General features: G+C 39.9%; 2 protein-coding genes across 2 annotated transcripts in view; one reads left to right on the plus strand and one right to left on the minus strand.

Annotated features, from left to right (window-relative positions):
• mafb (MAF bZIP transcription factor b) overlaps positions 1 to 21,514 on the plus strand; it is a 76,366-nt gene extending 54,852 nt beyond the window's left edge. The window contains exon 3 of the mRNA XM_084397773.1: positions 21,378 to 21,514. The gene's annotated coding sequence lies outside the window, so the exon portion shown is untranslated. The remainder of the gene's footprint in view (positions 1 to 21,377) is intronic.
• Positions 21,515 to 21,886: 372 nt separating this feature from the next.
• Positions 21,887 to 27,979, minus strand: part of wwox (WW domain containing oxidoreductase) — a 249,186-nt gene continuing 243,093 nt past the window's right edge. The window contains exon 9 of the mRNA XM_084397772.1: positions 21,887 to 22,674. Within this exon, the coding sequence (XP_084253898.1) occupies positions 22,474 to 22,674 (201 nt within the window). The 3' untranslated portion in view covers positions 21,887 to 22,473. The remainder of the gene's footprint in view (positions 22,675 to 27,979) is intronic.

Here is a 27,979-nt window from a genome sequence, read left to right on the forward strand (position 1 = left end):
TGCGTGTGTGTGTGTGCGTGTGTGTGTGCGTGTGTGTGTGTGTGTGTGTGTGTGTGTGTGTGTGTGTGTGCGTGTGTGTGTGTGCGTGTGTGTGCGTGTGTGTGTGTGTGTGTGTGTGTGTGTGTGTGTGAAACAGAAGTCGTTCTTCTGATAGAAACTCTTCATCACTGCTGTCTTTTTCAACACTGAAGAAAACACATATTTGCTCTTACATCTCAACTTTCCCATAAAACATTTTATTGAGCGTGCGCCGTTTGGATGAGAGAAAGTTAATCGTGCAAAATTGTTTATCTAAAAACAGACAATTAACTGGAGTAAAATGAGGCCTATTTATCCTGTAAATTAGAGTTTAATTATATCAATACTCACATTAATTATCCTCTCACCGTGGCTGTATGGTCAAGCGCATTATTGGCTCTCGGACGGCACGGCTTGTGTGCTAAACAATAAAGCTTCATAAATTAATATGCTTAGCAGCTATAAATAGTGTTTGCGTTAGATGCGCGTGTATGAAAGGCTGTAGCATATGTAATTACTGTATCGTACATGTAGTTAATCCTATACAATGCTCACGCTGTCCATCTGTCACGTGCAAATGTGCCGTATTTCATGCGGCTGTGGAGGAATTCTGGGGGATTTCTTTCTGGTCGTGTGAGGTGTGTTTGCAGTGTGTCTTGGCTACTGTTATTGGATGTTTCAGAGGAATATTTGACATGAAAAGAATATAATTTATGCATTGTTACAAAGGCAGACTTGAATGTTTCAATGAAATAATTCACCCAAAATCATCTTTCATCTTGATTTTTTTTTCTTCTTCTTCTTCCGTAGAACACAAAATGTGACCCTGGATCACGTCACCAGTCACGAGTCGCACGGGTATATTTGTGGCAATAGCCAACAATGGGTCAAAATGATTGATTTTTCTTTTATGCCAAAAATCATTAGGATATTAAGTAAAGATCATGTTCCATGAAGATATTTAGCAAATTTCCTGCCGTAAATATGTAAAACATTTAATTTTGTGAGTGAATGCAGCACAATCGCCAACATAAATGAAAAACTTTAAAGGAGATTTTCTCAATGTTTCGATGTTTTGCACCCTCAGATTCCAGATTTTCAATAGTTGTATCTCGACCAAATATTGTCCTATCCTAACAAACCACACATCAATGGAAAGCTTATTTATTCAGCTTTCAGATGATGTATAAATCTCAATGTCAAAAAATTGACCCATGTGACTGGTTTTGTGGTCCAGGGTCACAAAAGAGAAGTTTAGCAGAATGTTCGTGCTGCTCTTTTCCCTACAATGAAAGTGAATGGGGACTGGGGCTGTCAAGCTCAAGCACATTCAAAAACAAAAAAATCAATGTGTGAGTGGGTGATTGCTTCTCTGCGAGGAACTGACTCAAATTTAATTATTATCCACACAAAACAAAATATTTCCAGATATTCAAATTGGTCACACCACAAGACATGAGAAAACTAAAATGACGTTTTAAATGACGAGCCTTCAAGGGTGGATGGCTCAGATCTTCAACCACTAGCCCACATCAACGTACAAACAAATCATCATCTCGCCAGTTTGTGGCTTTTTGACTGTCACGATCACTGTCAGCATTGCATCATGTGTGTCCAGATTCCCCCTGATCTCTGCGATCCTTCACACACCGTGAGGACCAGCACTGACTGATGGATGCTCAGTAACAATAGATATGATATTAAAGTATGTGTCATGTTGTGTTTGAATATAGGCTATTTGTAATTATACATTTGATGAGGTTGCAATTTAGTAGATTTTAAATGAATTAACTTTAAATGTAAAGGTTATAGTTAAAATTCTAAGCAAGTACTCATGCTTTAGTACACTGTATCCTGTGTTGTTACATTATGTTGCACTATATCTTGTGTTGTTACATTATGTTACACTGTATCTTGTGTTGTGTTATACATATAAAACACGACACAAGATACAGTGTAACATAATGTAACAACACAAGATATAGTGCAACATAATGTAATAACACAAGATATAGTGCAACATAATGTAACAACACAAGATATAGTGCAACATAATGTAACAACACAAGATATAGTGCAACATAATGTAATAACACAAGATATAGTGCAACATAACGTAACAACACAAGATATAGTGCAACATAATGTAATAACACAAGATACAGTGTAACATAATGTAACAATACAAGATATAGTGCAACATGATGTAACAACACAAGATATAGTGCAACATAATGTAACAACACAAGATACAGTGTAACATAATGTAACAACACAAGATACAGTGTAACAATGTAACAACACAAGATACAGTGCAACATAATGTAACAACACAAGATACAGTGCAACATAATGTAACAACACAAGATACAGTGCAACATAATGTAACAACACAAGATACAGTGCAACATAATGTAACAACACAAGATTCAGTGTAACAATGTAACAACACAAGATACAGTGCAACATAACGTAACTAAAAGATGTAGAGCAAATGAAAATGAAAATAAATACAGTGTAACATTACACAACATAACATGGAACATAACATAATGCAACAACATACAGTACAACATGATGTAACAAACTGACAGCAATGTGGCGTCGTAACATAGAACAAATATAACAGAGCATAACAAAACATAGCACAACTTAAAATAACAACACAGCGTACAATTCAACATGATGTGACAAAATGGTGACATGATATGGCATAGCACAACATAATGTCACAGGGAAAGGGATGTAACATCACTTTATGTAATAGCGTAACAAAATTATGTAACAACACAGCATAATGTAACATGATTGAAAAAACAAGTGTCCTTGTTACAGTGTCATTATACAATTAAGTGCTGAGTGATATTCATGTACTTAGTATAGTGTGAGGGTTAGGGTTAGTTACTTTATAATTATGTATTTACAAGTATTACAATCACTATAATGTAAATATACTGTTATTACTGTAGTAAGTACATGTAACGTGTAACAAAGAGACTGTAAAATAAAGTGTTACCAAATTTTTGACAATTTAAATATATAATATATATAAATAAACTGGTGTTATTATCTATATAAAATATGTCATGTAGTATATCATCTATATCTAATCCCTTAAGGTAACAACTGTTACAAAAAATGTATTGTGATGTGATGTGATGTTACCAAAGTATATTGTGATGTGAAGTAACATCACGTAACATTACATTATGTGACATATATACGGTACAGAGACAATCCGGCCCAGGCCAGAGCAGAAAGTACTAGAACCGGCTAATAGATGTAGAAACAGAAGACGGTGCACAGAAATTATAGTGCAGAAACAAAAAGATCCCAATAGATTGCACTGCATTGTTTCCATCGAGAGCTTATCAGCATGAGCACGCCAGTCTCTGGGAAATGATGAGATTATATTACGACAAGTGACGGGCGCATATAAGCGGCATCAATCATAAAGTTAGTCACTGTCATCGGGACTTTCCTCATCGCTTAAAATGTTTCTGAGAAGATGAGTGTACCTATGTCGGTTCTCACTTTAACAAGGCACACTCTGCTATTACCAGGTTGGTTGGTTTCCACCATGATACTTTTGTTAATGCTTGATAAACGCAGCCCCTTATGGCGGTCACAGCACAACACAATATGCTATCTAACGAGCTGTCAGTATTCTAAAGTCATATTTGTGTCGGTGGTGTCAGTGTAATCGGTGAGTCCAGCCACACATGATCACATGATCTGCGCACCGGACGCGGGACCGACGGCCACGGGCCTTAATGGCTTTTTAAATGTCACGGAATGTCATGGAATGATGAAACGGGAATCGGTTATCCCAGGTCGAAGTGATCATCTCCCTCGTTCTCTCTCTCTCTCTCTCTCTCTCTCTCTCTCTCTCTCTCTCCGTCTGTCTCACTGAAGGACTCCAGCTCCGGCTACTTTCACCGACGCTGATGTCAGCATGATTTATACAGCAAACACACACACACACGCACGCACGACGGAGGAGAGATGTGTGTGGGTGTTCTTACACCAGGAGTGTGTGATAGTGATTTATTGTTTGCTTTTGCTTGCGTGCGTCTCAGTGTGTGTTTGTGTACTAAGATTTCTGCCTTTTCTTCACCTTTTTATTTATTTATTTTTCCTTTTTCCATCCGTCAGTCTTTTTTTTTTTACTTATTTTTATTTCCTTTCCTTTTTCCTTGCGCTGCCCAGAACAAATTCAGTATTCATAACCTTTTTTCCTCAAGCATGTCTTCATGTGTGCTTCAGTAAAGTGGCTACTCATAATTCCCTGATTTTTGCCATCTATAATTCATAATATTATTCATAACTTGTTAAGTTCACATATAAGACATAAAAAGTGATGAATTCCTGCGAATGCAATTATAATCTAACACGTAAAATGAGAGCGTAATCCCGACCCCTTAGTGTTATTTTGATAGTAAAATATGCCTCTTGCATGTGAATGACTGAACTATTACCCAGTCGCATATAAACACACTGCATTACATTAACAGATCGCCAATCATACAAATATAGTTATGATTTTAGAAATTCTGCTAGCCACTACAAAAGTAATGCAAAGTTTACCTCTGATGTCCAAGAGTCTTCCAGTGTGGATCATTATACGGTCTAACTTGAAGTAGATGTCGAGCGAATCACAAGATATGCACACTATATATATATATATACATATATTTATTTATTTGTCTGATGTCTTGTTCACCTGTCACATTGACATCCCAGAACTGTCTCTGACCCAAAAAGGAATTCAAATCACTTTATAAAATCTGCAGTTTAAAGAGTAATAAGGGTAAGATGTGACATTTGAGGCATTTTCAGCTGGTGTATCGCAGTGAATGCATGAAGTTGTGCAGTAAAGTGTTTGCTAAGAGTGTGTTCCTCCTGTAGATGAGTTTCATTCACACACACACACACACTTTAACGGGCTCGTGTTTAATTGGAGCCGCAGGGGAGGGTCAGCGTGACGGACTCACTGCAGGCCATAACTGTCATTATCCAGGGTCTTAAAGCTCATGCTAATCACTGAAGACGATTTCATTAATCAGCCAATCAGATGCTCCGGTGTGTCCAACTGTGATGATGTCAGTCTGGAACACCCTCATCAGTAGAAACATGATTAAACCGGCGGTTTTATACTTGAATCTCATATTTGCAGAGTACAGTGGACTGCACAAAGAAAGGATCTTCTATTTAAGTTTAAAAATCAGTATATTTTTACATGGGAAAAATAATGACAATTAATTAATCAACCAAATAAATATTAATATGATTTTTTTTTTTTTTCTAGTCTTATTTTAAAGTGAGACCGGCTTCAGTCTTGTTTGTTTTCACGCTTTCATGAATGATTTTATTGAGCGAGTGAATCATGGGTAATTGCACATCAGCAGAGTCGTGTTGAACACTCACAACATAAACAGGAAATGCAAAGTGATCTGAGGTCAGGTGACCGAGTGATGCGTAATCTTTCTCAAATACTAAATAATATCAGAGTCCACAGCTTTAACGATAACGGCACACAGGAACGATATCATTAGAATCACTTTCAGAACGATTTTATCCAGCTGATGATGAACGGTATAAACACTGACAGCCAATCAGAATCAGTCCTGCTTTAACGAGCTCGAGCATTTAAAGAGACAGACGACAATCCTGAATAAATGAACGATATCTTCCGCTGCTGTGGACGCTCATATAGTTCTCGCTCTTGGTGTGAACAGACCGTACAAGTTTGCTTAATTTAAACCTCTATTAACGTCATAATTAATCAGTGTGTTGTCACAAACACACACTCAGTGAAAGATCAGAGGGATCCAGTAAGTTTAGTAATGCAAAGCAGACTTTACCTTGACATGTGTCATATTCCCAGCTGTATGAATGCAGATACTGTAGACAAATAGTTTGTAATATTTTTATATCAAGATTTTAGGTTAAAGTTTAAGTTTCTTTGTGTTTTTCACAATTTATTTATTTATTGCAGTTTACAAAGTCAGTGTGAAATGAGTTCGGCATAGCATTTTACTTCCATAATGTGACAAATCCAAGTAAAACAACTTTGTAATGTGGAGAAATTGTTCTTTATCAAGAAATGTCAAGCCCTAAAGCACACGTCATTGTCCATTCAGGGCTGTTAGTTGTTTGAAGTGCACTAGGTAGTAGTCAGCAGGTCTGGTTAGTGTCGATGTGGTCTGAAGTGCACTAGGTAGTAGTCAGCAGGTCTGGTTAGTGTCGATCAGGTCTGAAGTGCACTAGGTAGTAGTCAGCAGGTCTGGTTAGTGTTGATGTGGTCTGAAGTGCACTAGGTAGTAGTCAGCAGGTCTGGTTAGTGTCGATCAGGTCTGAAGTGCACTAGGTAGTAGTCAGCAGGTCTGGGAACGCTGACCTCTCGCCGTCTCCGTGTCTTCCTGGTTCAATCAATCTGCTGAAATCAAAGCCATCAGGTCACCTTTATCATGCAGGGCGTGCGTGTGTGTGTGTGTGTGTGTGTGTGTGTGTGTGTGTGTGTGTGAGCAGGATGAAACCCAATCCGCACCATCAAACGCTCGCCTATATTTAGTTCATCCATACGTTAACACATTCGCAAAAAAAACGCAGACTTTCCACGCCATGAAATTTTGCTGACGTGCCATCAGTCAGAAGTCGATATCAATGTTAGCTTCCATATCAAGTCATTAAAAAACCTGCCCTTCATAAAAAACACACAGCTTATAACTGAAGCAGAACTATATCGCAAAGCATTTCATGCATTCATCAATAATTCGACCGCACAGACGTCCTCTACGCTATAGATGTTTGGAAACTAGTCATTGTGCACACAAAATACAGCAGCATATTTCAAAATATGGTATTTTTAATATACAATACCATTCAAACGTGTGTTTTTGGGGGGGGGGGGGGGGGGGGGGAATGAATGCTTTTATTCAGTAAGGATGCATTAAATTGACAGTAAAGCTTTTTCAAATAAATAATGGCCAACCCCAAACCTTTGAATGGTAGTGTAATAACTATTAGGTTTTGCAATAGATATATTTTATATATTTTTTAGTCTTAAAAAAATCATATTTAATATTTATATGAATGATTAATATTGTATAATAATAACAATAATAATAATGTATATAATAATGCTTTTTTTTTTTTTTTTTTACTTCAGATATGAAATATAACTCAGTGTTAGAAAACTGTAAAATGCAAAAGCCAATATTTCAAATGTTCCGAGGCCCAAAAGTGAAGTTCCCGACTCTTTTTACGAGTCTCCCAGAAGCTCAGCTCAGAGCATAAGAGCAGTATTCTCGGGTAAAAGCGAGGTAACTTAAATCAAACGCAGTAAATGTGATCTGACCATATGAAAGGCGTCTCTCTGCCAGCGTTTTAAGAGAGCAGTGGCCGGCCAATATTCATTTTAGCCAGCGACGGCACATTAGCAAATTCATCTGAGAAATATATTACAGATCCAAGAGTAATGATGATGACTAATCTATAACATCATAAATCCAGCATTGTCAACCTGTCCCTCTTTCATAAGGGTGATTAAATTATTGTTGTGTCGAGGTGAAGTAATTTATTAAAAAGTGCCATTATGTTTATTTACAGGCCGAGCGCTGGTCTAGTGCCAGTAATACCATTAACTGCACTGTTGAGACCCATTATGCAATAAAGTACACAATGGTAATTGTAAGATAACAAAGGCAGAGATTTTTTTCTCTATTTCTCCAGATGATTATTATGTTTGCAAGTGTTATTATGTTCTTTGGAAGCGCTATAAATCCTCCGGCCGTGTAAATCACGCCGAGTCTGCGGGACTTGCTGAGTCTGGGAACTTTGTAAGTATGTTGTGGCGTGTGTTTGCTGTGTGAGCGCTTCAGTGTGATCCAGGAGACTCGAGGAGAGCGTTTGGGTTCGCGAGGAGACGCCGCTCATGTTGCCAAATGTCAATCGAGCGCAAACAGGACAACAGCAGAAATGTTCTCCGGCTTAGCGTTCGCTCGCTCTGCTCGTACTCCACTCTGTTTGATGTGATAATTAAAAAGGAAAGCCAAATATTGATGCAGAGATTAGCTGAAGTCATATTTGCCCAGGGATTACGGGGAATTAGATTATCTCATGTAGAAGATCTCCCGATCTCAATCGCCTCCGCCTACGACAAACCCACCGCTGCGGTTAATGACTTTTTTTCTTTTTTTTTTTCTTTGTGTTATACAATTGCTTGTTTCATGCCTTTATTTCCGCAGCATTTCAAACACACATTCTTTTTTTCCTGTTTCTATCGTTCAGGAAAATCTGCCGTCACAGATCAGCGCTTCCCGGCAGGCTCAAAGACAAACACTGGATATTTTGTTCCACGTTTTGGCACACAGGAGTGGACGGTCACTCCCGCGCAAGGTGACGCTGAAACGTGCCGTGCCGAGCGCTACAGATCAGCTATCGAGTGTTTACTGTGCAGATTTGATCAAATGTGCAACACACAGATCTTACTCAGTGGAATACTGTATCCCACAATGCACTGCGCTTGACTCGACCTTCCGTTTCCAATGTGATGAACTGGAAGTAATTTAAGCCACGAATGTTTATAATATCTCTCGCTAAAGTTGCAGTTAATCGTTAGTTAATAGTTGCTGCCTTAAATTAAGTACAATCAACTTGGATGTATAAGTCATTTAAACTTAAATTACATTAAAATGACTTACAAAAAAATTGTTGAATCTTGTATAACTTATAAAAAAAGTTAAAGCAAAGTAAAAAATATGTTGTCATTACTTATTTATTTTTTACAGTGAGTATGAGACCCTAAAGTGTGGACATATATGTATATATACAGTAGTCAACAATTGAAGTGGATCAAAACCTTTCATCAACTTAGGACAACTTTGATTAACTTTTTTGATCCACTTCAACTGTTGACTACTGTATATATATATACACAGTTGCAATCAAACTTATTCAACCCCCATTGAAAATCAGGTTTATTGGCAAAATTTACAGACTCTCAGATGTTTGCAATGAACAAATCAAACAAAAGTAATTGAAATAGCTCAACACAACACATTTTTGAAGTGGTTTCCCCGAATTCTACTGAAAATGCAACTTTTAATGACTTCGGCAGTCTCAAAATTATTCAACCCCCTGAATAGAGTCCCTCACAACAGCGCAAATCTGCAAAACAGGTGTTGTCTCACTAATCAAGGGCTTCATTAGTTGCACCAGGTGTGCTTGAGCTAGAACACATGAAATATCTGAACTGGCGATGTTTGTTGAGTGTCACGTTTGACTGCATGTTAGAAATATGGCTTAGTCAAAAGAATGGTCCAAAAAGATAAGAGAAGATATCATCGCCCTTTACAAGCAAGGAACAGGATACAAAAAGAGCGAAGGCACTAAATGTTCCTATAGAAACAAGTAGGAAGCAAAGTTTGCGAGTTCACAGTTAAACAAACAGTGGTTACACTACCTGGACGGGGCAGAACAAGGCAGCTATCAACAACTAATTTTGAGACTGCCGAAGTCATTAAAAGTTGCATTTTCAGTTGAATTTGGGGAAACCACTTGAAACATTTGTTGTGTTGAGCTATTTCAATTACTTTTGTTTGACTTGAGTCTGTAAATTTTGCAATGGGGGTTGAATAATTTTGATTGCTACTGTATGTATGTATGTATGTATGTGTGTGTGTATATATATATATATATATATATATATATATATACATACACACACACACACACATACATATATATATATAGAGAGAGAGAGAGAGAGAGAGAGAGAGAGAGAGAGAGAGAGAGAGAGAGAAAACAGCAAAAACATAATAAAAAATATAATAATTCCATTACAATATAAGAGTTAGAATTATTTAGTAAGTATAAGTTTATATTACACAGCTTTTACTCACACAAAAAGTGCATAACATTGCCATATTCTTCACGTATTTAGTCATTTTTATTATTTAATTAATAAATAATATCATTAGTAGGCCTATACATGAATACATGATAGTTAATGTTGTGTTGAATGCGCTTGTATTCCATGTTCTCTGTGTTGTGGGATGTTTGTGAGCGGATCTGGGAGCTGTTTCTGAAGCTGATCAGATGTTTGAGCAAGTCTCGGGCTCCCGTGGGCAGCGGTGTCGGGATGCAGGGCCCCTCGGTGGGATTCGGCCCTTAAACACCACACACACTCACAGAGAGAGAGAGAGAGAGAGGAAATGCAGCTGGAAGACACCAGTAGGAGGAACTGGGAGGCATGTGAATGAATGGAGTCATTAGGTAGTGGTTTGTGTGAGTGCCGTCACCAGCTGACAATCCCGCTCGCTCTCGCTCTCTCTCTGCTTCTCTCACTCGTCTCCTGTACGGAGCAGATCGGCTCGTTTGCATTCCCGGGATAGCAGACGCTCGGGAGAGACCCCCACCTCCTCTCGGTCCACACTCTCGCACACACTCGCACACACTCTCCTTCTGGACGGACAGATTCCTCTCGCCACGCCTGCCTGTTCCTCCGCCTTTCATTTCTCAGTTTTTTATTTATCACATATGGCTCAGAAACTCATCAACATATGGATCCCATTGTTTGTCGCCCAGGCGGCCCTACTGTTATAGACAATAGCTGATGAGTTTGTTTGAACCTTGCGAGATCCGTCACGGCTGTTGCGGTTTATTTGCCGAGAGTTTTGCAGAAACGAGCGTTTGGTAGACGAGGATCTCGCTGTGTGTTTGGAACACACACTCGCAGAAACGCTGATGTCCACTGTTTGCATCTACATTAATATACTTACTGTAGCGCGCCGTCAACAGAATGATCATACGGCTTATTAGTGGAATGTGTTTTGGATGAATTATATATCAAAAGCATGAGGAACGGGGGGGGATCGGAGATGACCAGTACACGGGTGGATGCATCATTCATGTGAATATTTAACGACACATCGAGCTTTATTGTGCAAGATTCTTCCATGCATGTTATTTAGAAGAAAAAAATATGTATATTTGATTTGGTAACATAACTTTTGAAGCTTGGCTCAGAAACTTTTAGTTTTCGCTGACGTCACCCTCTTTATATAAAGACTTTATAGAAATCCTGATGGATTCAGTCAAGTCCCATGACTCCGGTTTCACTCTGAAACACAGATTATGGAAGTAAAAAAGTTGTTGAGCGCAACATTTCAGGTTGACTTCAACAGCTATAGTAAACACATCCAAACAAATGCATGTGCATCAAATTTATCGCAAAAATCAATTGTATCGCAATTTCTCATCAGTGCTGATTAATTACTTACAAACTGTAATCCATTACTCTAGTCAAATTACATGAAAATTGTAGTCAGTTACATCTATTACACATTTAAAGTAATGTAATCGGATTACTTTTGGATTACTCATTTATCACATTGATTTGAATAGAATAATCGTGCAGCATATTAATATAAAAATGCAAATGGAAGGAACATGTATTCCAGTTTTTTTGTATTATCAACAACATGAAGTGCATTGAACATACATCAGGCTTTCTCAAACTGAGGTTTGTGTAGGAACTGCGGCGGGTTCGTAAACGGACAGCTTTTGTTGCATTATTTTATTTATTTATTTTGCATTATTTTCCTGTTATCACTGTTAAGCAGCTTTGAAACAATCTGTAGTGTAATATAAATAAAGGTGACTTGACTTGAAAAGCTAATAATTATTAAAATCTTAACAATCTTAAATTAAAAGAAAAAAATATGTATTTAAAAATAAAAATAAGAAATAATATTTTACTTGTTTATGAAGACTTTCCGAACATAAAGCAATCGTTTTTTTTTAGAAAGGAAAATTGACAAGATAAAATTAGGGAGAATAAAAAAAATAGGAGAATCAGTGAAATATGAATCATTTATTGAAATTTTGTGAATATTAAGTAATCACGTAATAAATAAAAAAAAGTAACTGTAGAGATTCTTAAAATGTAATATAATCCAATTAGAAATGTTTCATTTTAGGAATCTGATTATGTAATCCAGCACGTCACAAAATGATTGTTCATCGTTATATTGCCTGACAACTGTAAACAACTGGTGCTTAGCATAAAAATAGTTTATTGAAATTACTGTATATTTATTTAAAAATAAATTCAGTTTATTATTAGAATATATAAAGTATTTTGTTACACAGCAGCCGTGATATATGATTAGTGACATGATTAGTTCCTCATAAACAGGAGATGATCATGAGGATAGATGATTGATTGACAGCGACAGGCGGTGTGTGTTTCAGCGTGCAGCGACTGCACACAGATGCTCGTGTTCTCCGTCACACACTGTAACAGCTGGTGTGGGTGAAGATCAGTCTTTGGTTTGGCTCTTGTTAAGTCTAGTTTGGGTGGCTTTAGCACTTCAGAGTTAGCTGAGCCTCAGTATTTAACGGCTCACACTTATTCACGGACATCATTAGATCATACAGAAAACAGCCAGGAGATGCACAGATCTCAGAGACTCGAGAGGGGGCGCTTCATTATCCGGATGCACTGCGTTCATCTCGTTTCAGAGAGCTTTGGTTCGTTTGTTCTTCTGTGGAGATGTTCAGCAGAATGTTCACGCTGCTCTTTTCACTCAACGAGGGCTGGCGATCTCCAAAAGCAACAACAAAATACATACAACTATGATAAAAGCAGTCAGTATGACTCATGAGCAAAGTCTTCTAAACTCATTTGACAGCTTTGTGTGAGGAACAAACCGAAATTCATATTCAAAGCATTGTAAAAGCCGGGCCTTTCTGTTTCTCAAACAAAGCTTTGAAATATAATGCAAGAGTCTTTGTGTTTTTGACTCAGCTTCACTTCACTCTGTGGAAAGGAACAGACATTCTGCCTAATTTCTTTTCTAAGTTATGCAGGTTTGGGACAACATTCGGTGTGCAAGTGACGACAGAATTTGTCTTTTTTTTATTTTTTTTCATTCAGTTGATGCTTTTAAATTGCTGCGTCACTGTGTGTGTTGTGGCGAATTCATATTTCTATGTAATATCTATTTTCTGGGGTGTGCTGAATCTCTCCTCTCTTGCTGGAAACAGGACAACGGACCTTTAATATAACATTTGGCCACAACAATTTTAAAAAGCAACTCTGTAAATGTCTTTAAACATCATTGTGTCTCTGTTTGCTCACCCGCATGTCAACTATGCCAACTATTAAACCGCTGTGTCTCTGTGTGCTGGTGACAAATCTGTTTGCGTAATACCTTTGATAGATATTGATTGTAACACTGCAGAAAGGAAGAAAGAGAGAAAAACGAGCTTGAGGACAGAAGATGGCGGCTCCTAACACCAGATCTAATGAGAGGCAGGTGACAGAGAGAGAAACACACACCGCTTTTATAGATCATATTCTACACTTTAATAGCATTTCATTATTTCCCTGAAGTCCAGTACTGATGTTGTTCCAGGTGTGGCGATCTCGCTGACCCTGACAGTTACACAGCTGTGATTGCTGGAAGTTTCTCAGCGCTTCACACCTCCACACGATCTCTGCCTCTCTCACTCTCGGTTTACAGCCCGTAACATTAGTTTGGAGCTCGGCATAAATACAAACAAATTTTTTTTTTTTTTATTAAGTTATAAGAATTTACTACAGGATTTTCCAGGTCTATAAAACTTACATATTAAAGACTGGAGGAATTCTGGTTCAAAAAGAAAGAAGGTGTGAATTAAAATAAGAAATGTATTTATGTGTGTGTGGCTTTAGCTCGTTTAATGCTGGTCATCGTGAGAGTTTTGCTGAGGCCCCGAGTGGAGAGCAATTGGAGAAAAAAAAGTAAACAGATGAAAAGTATTTGTATTTTTAATAACTACAATTTCTGTTAAATACATAAAATCGGTCTAAAAAGTTGTGGAGGAAATCACATTCACATCAATGTCTTCAGATCCTTTTGTTTTGTTTTTTTTACTTTTCCCCACCAGCGTTTTTTTTTTTTTTTTACCTCCAAAAAAAAGAGATAATTTTCACAAAAGTTGAATGGCCCCCAGAATATTTTGTTGTATGAGTATCTGAATATGCAATATAAAAATAAAAAATAATAATAAAAAAACAGACTCAGCTTTAAAAAAAAAAAAAAGTATTCTAGCTTAATGCAAATCTAGCAAATTAATACTTGAATGTGGGCAAGTTTCGTAAAAAAAAAAAAAAAAAAGCAACATTTTGATCAAAAATCTGGATGGGATCCGGAACGATGATTAAGACACAGATGGAGTAACTCGAGTCCATCAACACCTCAAGCTTCACAGTCCTGCAGTCCCGAGTCCACATTTCATTCAGGATCATTCCGCCGCTTTGACTTATATGCTGTTTAATGTTATGTTACATGTGATCACGTATGATATCGCTGGTTTCTGCTTGTTCTTCACCTGTGTTCAGATCAGGGGACTCAGCACTCTTCCAGGAGGTGTGTTATAGCGCCCCCTACCACACAACAGTGGAAACACGGACAGACATTTCCGTCAGTGGAGAGAAAACAGTTAAACTGAGATCTCTGTCATAATTTCCAACATCTTTTCACTTGAAACGTGTATGATATATATATTTTTCCCTGTGGAGAACAAAAGGAGGCATCGAAGTCAAAAGTGTGTAGTGAGTGGGGATTTGAACACTGCTGTTTACATGCTAAACACAATCAGGGATATAGGAGAAAGAAAGAAATGCTAAGGAGTTAACAAGTGATTTTTCATTTATTTATTGACTGACACAGAACAACACTGATGTCTCGTCTGTGTGTGTGTGTGTGTGTGTGTGTGTGTGTGTGAGAGAGAGAGAGAGAGAGAGCTGGTGTTCAGACGGCTCGGCCCTGGTTCTTCTCAGGTGTGAGTGTGTGTGTGTGTACAGTATGTGTATGTGTGTGTGAGAGAGCTGGTGTTCAGACGGCTCGGCCCTGGTTCTTCTCAGGTGTGTGTGTGTGTGTGTGTGTGTGTGTGTGTGAGAGAGCTGGCGTTCAGACGGCTCGGCCCTGGTTCTTCTCAGGTGTGTGTGTGTGTGTGTGTGAGTGACCTTGGAGTGGCGGCAGTGCTTAAACAGTGTGTCAGCGAGTGTGTTGAAGCGTGTCTGTGCCGATTATGAATGTTTCATTACTGCCACCTCAGCCTTTAGCTGTGAGCTTTCCACTAAAGCACACTGACAAATCCTCTTTCTTCTGGCCTTTTTTACCTCCGCTCGCTCTATCTCTCCTCCACTTCCTTTCTCTGCACTCGCTCGGTTTCTGGTACTCTCGATTTTTCTTTCCGCAGTTTCTCCTCCTCTCTCTCTCTCTCTCTCTCTCTCTCTCTCTCTCTCTCGCTGATGAATCTCCAGACAGCAGGGAATAATTGTAGTTGGGGCCGAGCGCTCGTTTTTCTCTTTGTTTGAAAGGCATGACAGGTACGACTTCTCCCCTGGTCTCTCGCCCTCCCTTCCTCCCTCACGCACAAAGAGCCAACAAAATAAGTCAAGGTTTACAAGGTCAACTCGTCTCGTGCTAAGCAGAGCTTTTTCACCGGCAGTATTTCGACTAAAACGTCAAGAGACAGCGGAGATAAATTTGGAAAAATGTCCCGCGCAGGCGGCCGTGCTTTCCTCTGATTTCTGCCGCTTGAAATTCTCCTCTGAATGAATAAGAGAGCTTGTTATCTTATTGTCTTATAATAGCAGGCGAGTGTTCGCGCACTTCATCACGCCCTGCCCTGTCGAGTGTGTGAAAGTGTGTCACACACAGAGGAAGAAGAGGGGCACGGCAGATTAGGATCTGCTTTCTCGGGTGTGTTGAAACTCTCCCCGCGTTTCAGAAGAGTTTCTTTGACGGCAGAAACCACTTGCACGAGAGCTTTGATATAAAATTCAGCTTGTGCCTTGTGAAAAAAAAAGAAGGTAAAACTGTCTTTAATGCATCTAATCGTTCATTGTGCTGAAGTTGTGCCATTTAAAACAAAAATGCAGGCCTGCAAGCAGAGATTATAAAGGACTTTCTTCACCCAAAAATGTCGTTTCAAACCATATGACCTTTTTCTTCTGTAAAACACGCAGTTTAGCAGAATGTTAATGCTGCGCTTTTCCCGAAATCAGTGGCTGTCAAACAAAAAAAAACATTCAATTAGTCCAAATGGGGAACAAACTGACATTATTTGCTGAAAATCTTCCCCTTATGGTGCTTTTTTGCCTCATGTTTTGGGCTTGGCAGATTCGCTGTAGGGAAAAGAGCAGCGTGAACGTTCTACAAAACGTCTCATTTTGAAATAAAAAGTCTGAGTGCTTTAAAACGAGTACATTTAATTTTCGGAGCGAACTAGTTTTGCCGGACTGATCATAGCAAGCGGTTTCCATTACTTTAAATCTCACCCACAAGCATCACATGAAACTTTGCAAAAAATAGATTTCCTTACTAAACAGAATATATATATATATATATGCGTCTGCTATAAACAGCCTCCGAGTGCGCAGTAGCTCTGAAGAAATGCGTTATCTAGTCATAAACTTCTCTCGCAGTCAGCTACTGGATTTCATAAAACCAACATTGACTTTATAACGGCTCTTAATAAATATTGACCTACATTTTAATCACATGCTAATCTTGAGCGCTGGAGAGGTGACAGTTTATGGATGGCCGTGGATCATAAATTTTCCAGGTCGCATCTCTCTATCGAGTGTATCTGTTCCTCCGAGAGCCGTACGATTGATCATATTCATTAAAAATATCTACACACTTTGGCATTTCACAGCCCACTAAGCCTGTGCAAGTTTAAGAATAAGATGTAATTATTCTCCTAAAGCCAATATTAATTTCAATGGAATAATAAACTACTTGGATTAAGAGATGGATGTATTGTGCTTGTTTGTGTTTTAAACTGGGGTCTCAGACCCAATCATAGAGGAGCAAATAGGAGTTTTTTAACAGCAAATTATAAAGAAATCTACTTGGTTTTGTGAAAAAGAGAGATAAAAAAAGCAATAATATATAATCCAAAATCAAATATATCCTGAGCAGGATTTTTTTTTTTTTTTTTATCTCATATTTTAATACTAGAACTAAGTTACTAATTGAATAATATGATTTGTGACACCTTTAGTTTATTATTTAATTTTGATTGCCTGATTCTAAAATCACACTACTTTTTCCACATACAGTTTCAACGCATTTAAAAGCCCTGCAATAGATAGATCGTTTTATTGCATCAGCACATTTTGTCTAGTTAAATGTTCAGTGCATTTTCCCAACTATTTTCCACGTTCATTTTGCATAAATAGGTTACTGAAATTGTTTCCAAAACACTAAAATCATATTCTTTTTATATTTTTAGCAGCATTAATTCTCCATATTCACCAATAAGTGCTTCTCTAGCCAGCTGTCTCAAAGCTCTACTGCGCTATTAAAATCATGTTTCACCGCAACCCAGGCGTTTCCAGAAACCTGCATCCACGCCACCGCTGAGCATTGTTTAAAGCCATGGGGTATTGTGGAATAGAATGAGGTCGACCAATCTTTTCAAAACTAATTATAATGTTTAAAAACCTAAACACCAGAAGCAATATTGGGCCAATAAAACGGAATTAAAAGCTCATTTCTGCGGGGTAATTGCACCACGCAGTGCTGATATTAAACACCTGGCATGTGGTACGGCTCTGTTTCCACAGATGTGGAGCGATCAGACCCGAAGCGAACCGGTCAGAGATCAGGCAGGCGCTCGCACACCATCAGCTGCCATGATGGCTTTGTTACAGGACATGATGTCATGATGCCTCTCTTCCTCTATTTGGACAGGCAGAGGGAATGGGAGAGTGATACAGATTGGGTGTGTCATTGTAAATGGGGGGAGATTAAGCGGATATATTGTGAGTGTTCAGGGAAAGGCTTTTGGTTACAGCCGGGGCTGTGCGTACAGGAAGTGATGCAGACACATACTGGGGTCAATGGGAGATCCGTTTACCTCTGAAAGTCACCTTTTGTCTTGCATCACTACACTGGCCTGTCGTGGACGGGACCGTATAATGCGTATCGCCATATCAGTAACATTGAAGTTCTTTACATTACAGTTTTTACTGCGGAAATCAGGGATTATTTGTGTCCTTGCTGCGTAGATGGTGTGTACCACAACCAGACACACTAAAAAGTACCAAAGTAATTAATGATAGATGATGGTAATACCATGGTATTATGATATATAACATGGTACTAAATGTTTATCATAATCATGTCATGGTACTTTAAAAAAAATTCCTTAAAACAACCCAAAAAAAACCCATTATGAAATAGGTACTTAAAGAATGCTAAAACAAATGTGTAGAACTATGATGAATGTAAGGGGGAGAATGTTGCTGTGAAATATAAAGATTATTCAAGCTGGATTTGTGGAAAGAAAGTGAGGTGAGTTAGTGCATATACATTTTTGTTTCGAGGATCAAGGCCGGCCTTAGAAGAACGGTGCACTTGTGCGGCGCGCAGAAAGAAACAGCATTGATTTACTATCTAATGATTCCAATACAATGATCAATAAGGCTCTGTTGAAGAAAGGAGAAAAACATCCACTCATGAATCTTCCGGTGCCTCGGACACAAAGGTCTTCTTGGCAGAACACGCATGGTTATTGAAGCAGTTGAGATCATTCTTGCTGGTTTTCACATAATGTCTCTCTAGGATTTGGGAAAAGGAAAGCTTGGATTACACAAGTCTTTGACTTTAAAGGAGGATAAGATCTTTTTTTTTTTGGTATTGGCCTATACTTGGCCTATACGACCTGCCCGTCGTAGCCTGACTACACTCTCGACCAAACTCTGATGGTGGACTTACTGAAAGACACCTTGTAGATTCTCAACATATGGCTAGTTCCCAAATATCTACATCTTATATAGTCTAGTTTGGCAAATAAAAATGTATCTGTTTAACAACTAGTGTATCCAAGACATCATTGGGGCCAGACTTGGCACAACTCTGGAGGCAAAGCTGTTGTTTTTGTTGTATGCCAACCTATGCCTTGAGGAGAACAATATCACCAGCGTCTGTCTAGACCCAGCTGAGCATTTGCTGCTTCTGCTGGGGAGGCAGAAAAGGGTCATAAAACCCAAATGATTGCCACCCAGACTTCCCCGGAGGTAGAGAGGCTTGAGTAGAGGATGGAAACCAACAGTTTTCCGGAAGGCCTTGAGGCAGAAACCTCAGATGCCACGCCACCTGTGGCACACTGTCAACATCGTTTAGTGCATGTTATTATTGGGTTTTGTTTGTTCTCAGTGCATTTAAGACGCATTTAGAAAAGGTTTGTGTCCTTTTTGTAGGTCAGGCGATTGTCAATCTTTGCCAAGTGTTTAAGGGCTGCTGGGACTATGATACCGCAACGGCTATGAAGAGTCGAGATTCTCTAAAACATGTAACCTCGATAAATCACCCGAGTGGAGAGTTTGATAGGAGATGGACTTCAATGCAGAGATCAAGTGCAGATCTACCGCTCCTAGTAGATCTGCGGATAGACACTAGGATAAGACTTCTGCTTTACAGTAGGGATAAGCCTATACCTTTATCTGTTAGAAATTTGCTTTAGTGCGAGAGAACAAAGTCACTAAACATAAAATCAGACAAGACTACAAGAACCCCTCTGGTTCCGGTGTCCCTGGAAAAGACTTGCGGAGTGGTACCCTTGTTGAGACTGTGCAACTGAAAGCTTTCCTATCTATGTTCAGACATTTGCAAACAATACAGTATGTGACACCTGGCTGGCCCAGAAACACTACATCTGTGTTCCCACTTTATCTCCCGTTATCCAGGACCGGGACGGTCCCACTGGTTCCCACACACACACACAAATGGTTTAGTGCCACTTCAGGTTTACATGCCTCACATCATTAGCTATCCTCCCTCAATCTCAGACAAATAACAACCAGTCTCTCCTCTTCCTCCCCCCCAACTCTCTTTCTCTCCCTCCATCAGGGGCCCATTCATTACACGGTGACACTTTTACTGCCTCTACCTCTCCCAGACCTCTCTACCTCTCTGGAGAGAACAGACAGAACAAGAAAGAGAGCGAGAACAGGGAAGAGACCGAGTGGAACCAGAAATAGAGCGCCGCCCCACCTCCAATCCCACACACGCTCAACTCGAAAATACAGAAGCTTGTTTGTTTATGAGTAGCATATTTTCAGACAACCTCTTTTTTCCCTTGGATGTACAAGGAATACTGGGAACACCTTGTCCATCTTTTGGTATCGTACCCCAATGCATGTGTGTGCAATTTCTGCATTGCATCATGGTCTTCTTGTACAGTATGTGTGAGCGTGAGTGTGTGTGGGAGCAAACACAGATAGGCCACCTGCACAGAGAAGGGTACACTGTCTGCATGTACATTACGCAACCCTGTTTGTGCAGGAGATAATGTACTCTGAGCATTACACAATCACATGCTGGGTTTCTCACATGTTGGGAACAGATCAAGCTTATATATTTTGCACAACTTTAGCATGTTTCATCTGTGACGCACTAAACCAGTTCAGTGTTGCATTTCTCGTGCTAGAGTCGCTCTTCTCCTTGTCTGCTGGTCCAGGTTATTGATTCCACTGGCCGCACAAGCGTGAAAGGGCGGGACAGGTCTCTTTTATGATTGGTTTCTTGATGTGTCAATTACTCTGTTGGAGTGAGTAATGCGTGTGACAGGCGGTTTGTTTATGGAGTTGTTCCGGGTCATGGTCAAAGCCTCACTAAACACACAGGCGAAGAAGGGTTCAGCTTATGTCACTCCGGGGAAACTCGCTCACCCCTGGAGACTTTCTTGGTTTAAATCCCTAGAGAAGTCCTTTTTTACTGGGGTGTAATATAAAAGACTCTTGCTCTTTTAGTTTTCACAATGCATACTGTTCACCACTGAAAATAACAAATGCATGTAGTGTGTAAAACAGTGTCCACTGTATGCTGAGCATTCATCCTTTATTAGTTGTGATGTCTGTGTTGATTGAGAATTTTATTAATTTTGTTGAACAAATTCTCAAAGCATTCACTTTAAGATAATTGCTGTGATGTGTGTTTGATGATGTCATAACTCAATAGTTGATTCAATCAATCAATATAAATTGATATTTAACTAACTTCATTAGGTAGCAAAAAGTTGTAGAAAAAAATGTCACACAGGGACTTTAAAAAAAGAAATCTGACTAAAATGAATAGATGAATCCTATTTTTGAACTTGTAAGATGTAAGTGTATTGTATTGTATTGTATGAATGTAAGATGTGATGGAGACAAAATGTTATTGAAATTAATTATTGAAATTATTCATTATTTTCAGCCCCCCAGCTATGTATACGACTACATAAAATCATGTTTTTTTATTTATTATTTGAATGATTCATTTTTAAATTCATTTTCTCTTTCTTTTCAGACAGTGTAACACTGGAACGCTTCTGGCTTAGGGTGACCCATGGCTCCTAGACTGCCACAAAGCACAACCTCTCCAAAATCAACCCCTGATGAAGACAACGATTAGGAGAAGGAAGATGACAGAGGATTGAGAGAAATCAGAAACCCTTTATCAACCTGAGTGCCATTCCTCAGCCTTACCCACAATCCCCTTCTCCTGACTCTATCCTGATTTTACAGTCAGATGTCTCGCCAACAATGAAAAACAAATTAGGAAAGCCTTGAAACATCCCTGCATGTTTGATGATGCAATCCGGACAATAAAAGGAATTTGAAAAGGAACTTCCACCAGATATTTCCACACCACATGGACTCAAACTCTTTCTGTGTCTCTGCCACCGACAGCCCTCCGGTTTCTCGTACCAGATGCTGTTTTATTGTTCTTCGACATTAAGCCCAGCGTTTTATAAAAGATGGTGGGGAGGATCCAGCCAGATGGGGTCAAGAAAGACAACAGCTTTCAGATTCTTTCAGAACAGCAGCTAGTGTATATTGTGTACAGGATATCAATACAGGCTTATTCTTAGCAATGTGAAAACAACATGTTTGTAAATAGTTCACAAATTGTACATTTCCTGCATTATGTCTTTGTAGGTTACGTCGTTACATTTATTCAACATTTTTATCTGTACAGATGTGAAGGTTGACCTTGATCTCCAAACAGATGAGTATTTGTATGCCGTAAACATCCATTTAAACCATATAGACCCCTTCTAAAGACGATTCAAACATTATTGCTTGTTAAGGAGACATTTATAGAGTGATCTAGACCTAGTTAAAGCCTAATGCAGGATTGAGTGACTACGCCTTTGAGAACGAGAGAAACGCAATTGAATTGAATCTCTCGCTGTCTCTCTGCATCTCTTTATCTGCTGTAGAAGTCCCAGCCCGTGATGTTCTAGTTTCCGATTCTCAGATAACTTCCAAGCTTGATTGCCAACATCCTTGTACAGTCTAGAATTGCATCTTCTCATCGTTTTTTGCCCCTTCAATCAATGATTACCCAATGCCTGAATCCTCTACGTAGCCGTTATGTTCATGTAGGCGACCCTGCGGGATCACAGGGTCCGAGCACCTGAGGGGGGTGTGGATCTCTCCTGGATGAGCCTCTCGCTGAGTTCCCACAGGCTTAGGGCGGCTGTGGTGTCCTGGGCCTGTGGAGAGGGCAAGCAGCGGAAGCAGTTGTTGAAGTACATCCCTCCGATTCCCTCCAGCTCCGGAGCCACGGCGCAGTAGACCGTAGTGGCCGCTCCCTGTTGCTGTGGAAACAAAAACAAAAATATCAGAATAAACTGAAGCAATGTGAGCAAAAATGAAGACTTTCGTTCCTGCACAGAGAAAGTGGCAGCCGCAAAAACTGGGACGGGGCAATACCAAAGACACCTCTAACCATCTGAGACTTGCTTCCCCCCCCTAAAACTGATCAGATAGGGGAAGTGCTTCACAGCCTGTCAGAAGACACCATGGGACAGACTGTGAGCTTGTTCAATTGGAGCTCCTGTTGTACTTGTACAATGGACACATGGCTGTCAACAATCTGCATGCTGTCATATAGGTACCTGCCAAATACTAGTCTAGAAACCACCAAGATGAGCTGGTTTATTGTGTTCAATTCTGGCAAGTTCTATAAAAGCTTTTAAGGTGGACTCAATCCTCACGCTGTCTGAATGCTCTATCTACTCAAAGGTTAGCAGGAAAACAACCGAGAACAATAGTAATGACATGCACTTGCCGGTATCTCCTCCATAAGTAGGAAAAACAGGATATAATATCTCAGAAGCTTGAACTGAGAAGCACTCAAGTGGCAGGTTTATTGTATATCTCTTGTACACCTGCCAAGAATCACAGACAATGATCAACACACACAAACAGTATAGTTGTAGATACTGTACATATCAGAAAGGCAGTGCTTTGGGGAAGTCTTGTAAAGACGACTGTGGGGCAGCCTGCCAAAACTGTCCATTCATCTCATGTCAAAGGGATTTCTGGATGTCACTGAGTCAATGGGGACTTTCTGTCACTGCTGGAGAAGGCGTCTACGTGTAGACTCATATACACACACAAACAACACATTGAAATCTTAAAAAAGGGATCCAGCGCAAAGATATCAAATTGAAAGACACTCAAGACAGGTTGGAGACACATAACCCAAATCCCAGTATCCTCTGTAGCGCATACAGGAATGGTCAGGCTTCATGGAAAGCTCTAGGGGGCCGTTCACACTGACAGCGGTTTACAGCAAACAAAGCAACTAGAAGTGATTCGTTTTCAAAGAGGTTTGTCAATCTGAGGCGACAAAAGTGACACAGACCATTTGGCCAATTCAAATTTGGTGACGACCAAGATACACAATCCGCCAGTGATTGGACAAAAGTCCAGTGACAGTGATCGCTTTCAGTGTGAACCCCCCCTTAAGAAAGGAAGCAATTGCTGGAATCACTTTTCCAAGATGAAGAGGTGTGTAAATTTGAAGTGTGTTATTTCAGCACCAAACTGGCAGAAAACAGTCCTCCCGTCTTCTGTTGTCGTAAAACATGTAGTCCCCAATGCCACACCATTGGCTGAGTCAGAAGTGGACATGTTGGGCCACTCAAACAAACAGTTTGCACATTCAAATCAAAAAAAGAATAATAAAAAGACACACTTAAGCTTTAATTCGCTTTAATAGTTTAAGATTATAGCGGTTTCATAGTGTTCAGCCAGGGTTTAAAGGCCAGTCTAGCAATTCCATCCTCATCCCCTAAAGTTAAAAAAAATCCTCATGAAACATCAAAATCAGTCATTTGTGTCTGGAACACAACATGTACGCCCCCAGTCAAGCCTCTTTTAGGGTTTATTTTGTTTGTGCCCTCGGGTTTGATTGTTTACACCAAAACAAATGACTCTTCACGTCTCACAGATGCTCTGCACTTTTCCGCGTGGCTGATCAGACTCTAATTGTTGGGGACGGTTGGCTATCCTGGGTGTTTTAACTGTCTTGGGGAAAGAGGGCTGAAGATTCAGAGGAAAAGAAAAACATGTCAGACAGAATTAGAGCCGACGTGCAGTTCAAATGTTTCCAGACTGGTTTTTTATGTCCCCCCTCTCACAGAAGAAGCCGTCCTGCGCTACTTCACACACACGACTTCTGCTGGAAGTTAACTTCTGTGAGATGCACATGAAATGGACGGCCGCTTTATCTTCAAATAGTGCAGGAGCGTCTCAGATCTGAAAAAAGCGCAGGCCAACGTTTAGGAGATCGTCTGGCAGACGTTTACAGGGACGTACACCGATGGCCAACTCTTTAAACAGAACGCAAATACACACGCGTGCAACAGTACAAAGACATTGGCTCGTTTAAGGAGCCAAATCAACAGCTGTAGCTCAAGCTGGCAAAGACTGCGGCAGAACGCTTGTTAGAAACACACACACACACACAAACTTGCAGGAAGAAAGCCAAGGCTGTAGTCAGATATTCAGTGCGCTCATCCCCATTTAACTCTAGTTTGTGTGTTTTTCTGTATGTGTGTGTGTGTGTGTGTGTCGGGCTGAGCGTCTTTTGAAGTACACAGATGCTGCATGTTGCTTTGGTTAGTGTGGCAATAAACATGACATCAAAAGGATGGATCTTTCTGGAGTCTTACCTGCTTGTGCAGTGATAAGTTAATACATATTTGAAGCTGGGAATATGAAAGGACAGAAAAATGTCACTCAACCCCTCTAGCGAACCCAACGCAGTGAGTCAATAAGCAAAGATGCACTTTATGGATTCACTGCTCTTGTAATTACATTTAACGTAGTTACATGCACAAAAAAAGTGTTTGCACTCGTTCAAAGCTGTGTGAAAATATTTCCCTGGTTATTAAGGTGACGTTCTGATAGGAACATCAGCTAGATGTTGAGCAAATTGCCCAAAATGCCTCCTAGCTTTCGATTAGCTCATTAGGAATAACAAATGTGCTCTGAAATCCAAACCCAGGATTTAGGTCTAGAAACCATAGGAATTGATTTTAATAATGCCCCAATATTTTATAACTTCACGGTCATGTACATGGCAAAAACAGCTTAAACCAGCCTGATGTGGTTTCGCTGGTCTCGCATCCTGGCCAGGCCGGTGTTCTTCTGGTTTAGCTGGTTTACCACTGAATACCAGCTTGGTATCTAGCAAAAAAACCTCAGGCTAGCTCAAGAAGTGTTTTTTTCTTCTTCAGCCGGGTCTTAAAAAACGGTGTCATGGTCTTCATGTGTCCTTGTTGTCGCCTCACCTTGATTAGAATACAGTGCCGACAGCTCAAAGTTAACGCTAATACACTCCTCTCAAGCTCTGTTGCATCACGCTACTTGGCTCTGCTAATGCCTTCTGTAATGACACACTGTGAAGACTAGCGTGACTGAGATTACCAGCGCTAATGGATGTGGAGTGCGATTTCAGCGCTGGCTAGCGCGCTGCCGTCCCTTAGCCAAACAATGGGCTGAAATGAATACCAAGCCACTTCCAAATGCGCTTTAGCCCATTTCCAAAGCCTGCCTAGTCTTCCTAGCGGATGTGAGATGCAGGGAGAACACATGGTTAAATCCCAGCAGCCCCATTTAAGAGCTGCGCCAACTGAATAGGGCTAAAACAGAGCTAGCGGTTAGCTTAGGAGACTTTATTACAGTAATCGCCATCTGAATTACAGCTCAACTCAGATAGGCTCGCCATACAGTCGGCTTGATTGTTCAATTGGGGTTTAGTACATGTGCTTTATTAGAACTTTGAATACATTCCCATCAAGCTTTCTCAGATGCATCTTCACTAAATATAGATCTGCGATTGATCCATTGAGGCTGTAGACTGGAACACCATTTCCTTTATCCGTTAGCAGTGGGACAATAATAGGGTTTCTAACCATGAGCCTCCCGCTTTGGTGTATTTAGCTGTGGGAGATTGGATTGTCAGACTGAATAAGAGAACATGGATCTTATTGCCGTTATGCTGAACCTCCTGGCGCTTGACCCTGACGGCCCTTTTGGACCGATAAGCTTTATGATAAAACGCATTAGCATGCTGGACCAGGTACAGCTCAGCCCAGAAAACTGAGATAGCAATAGAGCTACTGATCAGTTAAAGCAGTGGTTCTCAACTGGTTTTACTTCAGGACCCAAGATTTAGAATATAAGTGACATCCCAACATAGTACTACAATTGTTTGTAGTACACAATGTGTGTGTGTTACATGGTTTTTCCAAAGATGGGGATGATTTTCTTCTAGTTTTTACTAAGTGACCCATGAATGAATTGGGCACGTGGCATTTGACGGCAATAGTAAAAGACAAGCAGCTGATAAACGCTTCTTTTTCGATGCTAACCATGCACAATTATATAGTTAGCATTGTTTTTCTCATTGCTGTTCTCGATTTGGGTCGTGATCCACCAGTTCAGAACAACTGAGTTAAATACTGAAGCACTCAATACTTAAATGAACCATATTCTGCATCATACAGGCATTCACATCCACACAGTTTGATCATCTGTGCAGCAATACTGACAACCAAACCAAAGCAAAGAAAAACAAAGAGCAACACATGCATCCTCTTTCAAACAGAATTAAAGAAACCAAGGCCAGAAATGGACACAAGATGCTTCCATTATCTCAGAAGTCCTGCAATAAGAAACAACTAAATAACGTCTTCCTGTATCAAAGGCAATGTTCAATATGAAACCTCATGCATACAGATCCAAATAAGTCGTTTTGTCTAGCAATAAATAACAGATGATGACATCAGGTGCGATCCGATAAAACAACAGTCCTGCGGTTTTGTGATGGGAAGCCCCGCCCATCGTGAAATCTCATTGGTCTAAAAACCTGCTCCGCATAATTGTATATTTAACATCAGAGATGTTCGTAGTGTCTGGTTAGAGTGTAGTGTACGCGTGCTTCTTTTGATTAAGCGTTAAACAGGTGTTTCGTGTTTCCTGGAAGAAAACGTCCCACGATTTCACGCCCCAGAACGGACGCCCTCGTCGTGCGCTCCTGCTGAAAGATGACTGTATTTAGTGTACAGATTGTGATTTAATTCCTCTTTTACCATCAGTATTACAGTCCTGTGCCGGCTGAGAGTTTACAGTTGGCAGACATTAACTAGTATCCCAGTATCCGTGAACGGGCGTGAACCTTCTCCCATGTAGTTTCTCCAACACACACACACACACACACACACACATAGAGTATCTGTCATATCCCCATCTGATCAGCAGAGAGAATCACCTCAGACCTTCCTGGCTAACAGTAACATCCCTCTGTTTCTAGAAAGGTAGTGTTGAATCCTCCTCCATTGCTGCATGTACTGAGTAAAAGAACCTGCTGTAAATGTTCCCGTCTCATGATCGTCCACCTCCGCTGTCCTCGTTCCTCTGTGTTGTACATACATCTGTAAATATCGAACAGCTATGCATGCTGACACTCTAGCAATTGTTTCAGGTACTTTTATAATCAAAATCGCATATGGCATGTGCTAAAAAAAAAAAAGAACTGATTTAAGAAAAAGGAACATAATAAAACGATTGGTCAAATAAACATGATCTCATAAACACATGTGGAAAAAT

This window comes from Rutilus rutilus (genome assembly GCF_951802725.1).
Source record: "Rutilus rutilus genome assembly, chromosome: 23".
NCBI classification, from domain to species: Eukaryota; Metazoa; Chordata; class Actinopteri; order Cypriniformes; family Leuciscidae; genus Rutilus; species Rutilus rutilus.